We start from the raw sequence: 5,569 nt of genomic DNA on the forward strand, positions 1-5,569 counted from the left end.
GTCATTAGCACCTCTAGTAATATATTTACTGAGAAAAATGTTGACGTGTTCAATACTTATTTTACCCGCTGTACACACAATAGACTATTCCACAATACAAAGGGTCACCCCAAGAAAGCCATTAAAACCTTTAACAGTTTCTCGTGTAAACAACAACAAAGACATGCTTATACTAAACATAATACAACAGACAATTCCAACATTCAGATTACCTTTAAAGGACAATCAAGATAAAATGGCTAACCTTTGAAACTTGTTCAGGTCGGATTTATGTCAAAACCATAGAGTTGAATATCACTAGACTGAGCCCGACCTATCCCGTTCACTGTAAGCATCTGTGACAACATGTAGAAACAAAAATGGCGACCAAACAGGGCGTCGGCTCACAACTTTTATAGCAACTATCAAATCAGCAGCAACTGGATCTGTGTCACACATTATCTGTTATTTTTACAATAAGTTAATATAATTGTTATTTTCTTTCAACAATCATGTAAAACAGCCGATATAAACCAGAAAAATTATACAGTTTATAAGTAACAATTATCTAAATCAGACCTGAAGTTAGGCAATAACTTTGACTATTTAGCTAGTTGAAAAACTCTGACTTCAACTAATAAAGTATATTTAATATTTCTTACCTGTCATATCAAATAATAAATACTTACCAGTCGAAACTTAGAAAAATGTTCACTGTAGACCATAGATAGATACTGGCTAACTATCTTCTCAAAAGGTCAGGTTTGTCTAATACAAAATTAAAAATAGTCAAACATAAAATATTATTTTACACTGTAATTATTACCTAAACCAGAGGATAAATCAGCTGTAATATTTAATCCAACCACTCATCCATCCATTATCTATACCCACTTCTTCCTTTCAAGGTCACGGGGGTCACAAATGTGTGTTAAGAATGGTAATTTTTAGTCATTTGTTTAATATTATAGCCTGATTCAGCAGAGTGTTACACTCTATAACAGAATGCTACGGAAGCTAATTTCTGCTAATCAGTTCAATAATTAACAATGATACATTGGCTTTTTAAGCTTATTTTAATTTTAAACAAATTATTAGCTTCAGTTCTGGTCAGATCACATTAACATTGAGGTAAAAAAAAATCAAATCTGTTGACTTGGGAAATGAGATGTTTTCCTGTTTCTGTTCTGTTGGCACACACATCTTTCTGATCTTTTTTATAGGCATTAGATAGCTCATACCCTCTAAAATATTAATAATCATTTTGTTAAAATCATTTTGTTAAAATGATTATTACCYTAATAGTTTTTATAATTTGCACATCATCAGTCCGTTTATTTGCTACGTTGCCAACATGTGCAGTAATGAAAAAATCCAGACTCAGACCCYTAGTTTCTACAGTGGATCACACGGTCCAAACTGACTCCAGCTGTTAAACCTCCACAATCAAAACATAAAATAAGATGGAAACAATGGAGCATRAATCAGGTCATTCATAAACAAAATTCTTAATAAAAGCAATATTTATTCATACATAGGTAGAAGYATTTGTTCTTGAAAATAGAGAGAGACTGTGACATTTTACCTTGTCTTTGAGCTCATTCCAAATCTGCCATTCTCTGCACACAGAGCTGAAGCTGCTGCATTTTAACCTTTGTCTTTTCCCAGTAATTTGGTTTTTATTCCTGTTATTGCAGGTGTGCATAGGAAGAAAATCCTACCTCAACGCCTTTTATATCAACCCTGTCCTTGTTTCATCATGTTGCTTCATCCATGATTAGCCCTTATAGCTTTGAAGAATAAAGAAAAGAGATTTTGAAAACAACACTATTGCACTTTTTAATAATCAGAGTTCTGGGCCATTTTGAAAAAAATATGAAATTAGTTTTTACTTTTTTCCACGTCTGAGAAAGTGTGTTAAGAATTGGATTATAAATAAACAATTGTTTTCCTGACTCTTTTTCCCTGATCTTAAATACATATTTAATAAGTTCTTCAAATGTGCAGTGATTGCACATTTGCATAAAGGTAGAAATTTTTTCAAGCAACTTGCATGACAGCAGCACTAAAATGTATTTAAAAATTATATTAAAATAACTGTACAATGAGCTCCATATACTGTTTAAAATGGTTTAGTCACAGGTTAGCTAAGTGTGCTTTTTAGGATTTTTATTGTTTTTTCACAACATATTTCAATAGACTGGGCTAATTGTTGTTGACCACTCAGTCCAAATCTTTTCCCAGAAGTCTTTGTTTTTTATGTTTCCCACTTGCATTCAGTCGGTTTTTTTATGTTATTTTATTTTTGAAGCATGGAAGACTAAAAATCAGACTCTGCAAACACTTCTGTAAAATGTAAATTTAACATAATGAATAAATGTTTATGATTGGTCCAAAGCTTCACAGCAAACTCTGTTATCTTGACTCTGGAAAAGAATGGAGTTTAAAATGGGAAACTCTGAATAATTGGGCGACAATGTGGATTTTTCAAGATTGGTGTCAGGTTTCTTAAATATGTTATTCTTTTTCTGCACATTTTAGAAACATTTGGGAGAAAACTGGGCATTTGTAGGAGAGCTGCTCAAGTTAACTTGTAGCCCCGTGGTAAGCTCTGCTTTTATATCTACTTTTTTTGAATACATTTTCTATTCTTTGCAATGCGAGTTATAAGTCTGRGTTTTATAACAGGGTGGTCTTGCAGAGGAGCAGGTCAGGATGCACGTCCACTGTTGTCTGAGTCTGAGCTTGCTGTGGGAGCCGAGCACTGCTGCTGTCTCTACCCTCTGGGACTACTACAGCAAAAACCTGGTAAGAACAAAAAAAAACCTAAAGAAAGCAGGAAGTTTGAAAAGCTGTGGTCATTTTACTAAAACGTGCCTTCCTACCTTTTCTGTCACTCATCTCCAGAACGCCTCCCTCACTGTGCCCTGGTTGGGATTATCTGGCCTGGGCACGGTGTGTAAGACGCCCCTGGCTCTGTTGGAGCAGGCGCGCAGCTGCTGCTCTCCGTCTCCCCTCCACTCTGCAGGTCACACCCAGCTCTATCGCTCTGCCAACTCCTTCCACATCTTCCTCCGTGTGCTGGCCCTGTGCCTGTCCCAGGACCGGGCCGGCGGGGTCCGACAGAGGCAAATCAAAGGGAGGTGAGAACAGAAAGATGACCTTAGGGCTTGACGGTACTTTTTCACCACCGCCCTGCAAAAGTGTGCAAACCGTCCTAACAGCACATGTGTTTAAAAGGTGGGAGTTTGAGTTGGATTGGCTTTAAAAACTAATTACCATTTGGGACTAGGATTTATGAGATTAGTTTTCTCCCCTTGATCTTCAGATGCATGATGTGTTTAAACAGCTGTTTTGGATTTGTGTGTGTGTTGGCGCATACCTGCAGCAATGCTCCCACAACATGTGTGTTTGCAGACTTTCATGCGTTTGAGTTCTGTTTGTGAGCATGCCAGGTGCACCCGAGTCTCTTGGTGTGCYTCTTTGATATTTACTGAGGCCCACCAGTGAAGCAGGTGTCTCAGGAGTCAACCACCTGCTCTTCATCGCAGGCCAGACCCGAGGAGCCTGCGACTGATGCACACACACACACACACACACACACACACCGGTGCACCTGCTGCTCCCTGGAGCAGCGACTTGTTTTAGGGGGTGGTTAAGACTCTTCAATGGAGGGACTGTGTGTGTGTGTGTGTGTGTGTGTGTGTGTGTGNGTGTGTGTGTGTGTGTGTGTGTGTGTGTGTGTGTGTGTGGTCTGAAAATAAAGACAAACTAAACATTTCACAAGCTGATGTTCTCATCCTAAGCGAGAGCTGGACCACGCTGTGTCCCAAGGCAGCTGCGTGCCAGAGAGTGGCAGCCGTAGATAAATCCTCCTAATGACTTCCCTCTGTTTGGAATGTGCTCAGTAGCACTGCAGACATGGGGGCTAATTAGCTAACGAGAGTGGTGGTTAATTCGCCTTAACGAAGCCGTGTTGGTTTCCAACATGGATAGAGAATGGAGCTTTGGTGGTGGTGGGGGGCGGCAGGGAGTCTGGCAACAGCCAGGCGGTGCTGGGACGGCTCCAGAATCTCTCTGCTCCATCAACCTCCACCAAAACTATCACCGCTCCGTCCTCCCCGGAGGAGGCACGAGGCGTGCTGACTGTATCGTCACAACGTTTCGGCAGCGTTCCCACTCCTGGGCAGGCTCGGTGGGACGCCGACAACAATCACGTTAAATGGGATCGACTGCGAGCATGTTGATCTCCAATGCCAGGAGTTAGGAGCATCTGCTCGCCTCCCGTTAAAAAAAAAATGTGTCCGGAATAAACAAACAGACAGGTTGGGAGAAGACAGAAAATCCCCACTGCTGTTCCCAGTGTGCTGCTTGTATCCCTGTTTCATCTTATTTACTCATCTATTCACATCTCCCTCCCCTCGAGCTCTAACTGTACGGACACCTCCTCCTTTTATAGCCTTATGTGGGTGTAAAACACCGGATGTGGTGTTAACCTGGTCTTTCCCAGCTCCACCCTGGATTTTTTTTTTTGTCCACCACTATTATTGTATCAGTCATACCTCTTAGTCTGTCTGGAGATGCTCACTGTTTGTGTTTTGACCCAAGCAGCAGCTCTCCTCACCTGTGTGGGCTTCATCTGTGTTTGGGAGATGGGCTGTGGGGGAGCGCGAGCTTCAGCTTTCTGTGTTCTCCTGCCAGGCAGGCAAACAACAAGGTGTGTGTGTGTGTGTGCGTGTGTGTATTTATTGATCTGTCTCTGGTGTTGCAGTAAATTGGTTTGGCTGTAGAGTGAGGGACTGAGCACCTACTGCTGTGTGTCTGAGTGTCTCTGACATTTAACATGATCTTTAAAGGCATTTCTCCACAGTGCCCGCAGGATCTAACAGCGTGCTGGGTGGTTCTCTATTCCTACTCACTCCCTCACTTTTTCTTTTTTGTTTTTCCCCACCTGCACACACACACTGGCTGCACAGGCCCATCTCTCCCCTGCAGCTTTAGAGGGTGACTGGATGCACACTAAGGGTAGTAAGTTCAGTTACTCAGCATTTAAAGACAAACTAATCACATTAGCTGTGGCTCGAAAAATTAGCTTTTTTTAATGCAGCGTGAGTTGCTGAGTGCTGAAGTATGTAGAAGCTGAAACTTAGTAGTCGAGAATCAAATTTAAAAGCTGAAACTGGGAAAACTAAATTTAGATGCTACAATTTCAGAACACTAGCAAAACCCTAAAACCAGCAAAACAGTGACAAAAAACTAAAATTAGCAAAACAGTAGTTAAAACCAGCTAAAAGTATCTAAATGTTAAAACTAACAAAATGATAGCTGAAAGCTAAAACCATGAGAACAGTAGCTAAAAGCAAAAATAGCCAAACAATAGCTGAAATCTAAAACGAGATACATTTTAGCTAAAATTTGCATAATAATGGTAAATGGTACTGAACTTATAGAGCGCTTTTCAAGTCCCTCCGGACCCCAAAGCGCTTTACACTAACAGACATTCACCCATTCACACTCACATTTACACACTGATATGGCCATGGGTGTGCTGGTTTCTCTCCTTGCATTTCCTCAGTGGTCTCCATTGCAT

The 5,569-nt window shown here is 40.7% G+C and overlaps 1 protein-coding gene across 1 annotated transcript in view; it reads left to right on the forward strand.

The window, feature by feature from the left end:
* Nucleotides 1–2,520: 2,520 nt before the first annotated feature.
* The window catches only part of LOC106534867 (protein MMS22-like), a gene marked incomplete at its 5' end in the record, with an annotated part of 14,818 nt that continues 11,769 nt past the window's right edge, over nucleotides 2,521–5,569 (forward strand). The window contains 3 exon segments of the mRNA XM_014031639.1: nucleotides 2,521–2,583; nucleotides 2,668–2,787; nucleotides 2,887–3,122. Coding sequence (XP_013887093.1) covers nucleotides 2,521–2,583; nucleotides 2,668–2,787; nucleotides 2,887–3,122 — 419 coding nt within the window.

Source organism: Austrofundulus limnaeus, unplaced genomic scaffold, assembly GCF_001266775.1.
Source record: "Austrofundulus limnaeus strain Quisiro unplaced genomic scaffold, Austrofundulus_limnaeus-1.0 Scaffold1292, whole genome shotgun sequence".
NCBI classification, from domain to species: Eukaryota; Metazoa; Chordata; class Actinopteri; order Cyprinodontiformes; family Rivulidae; genus Austrofundulus; species Austrofundulus limnaeus.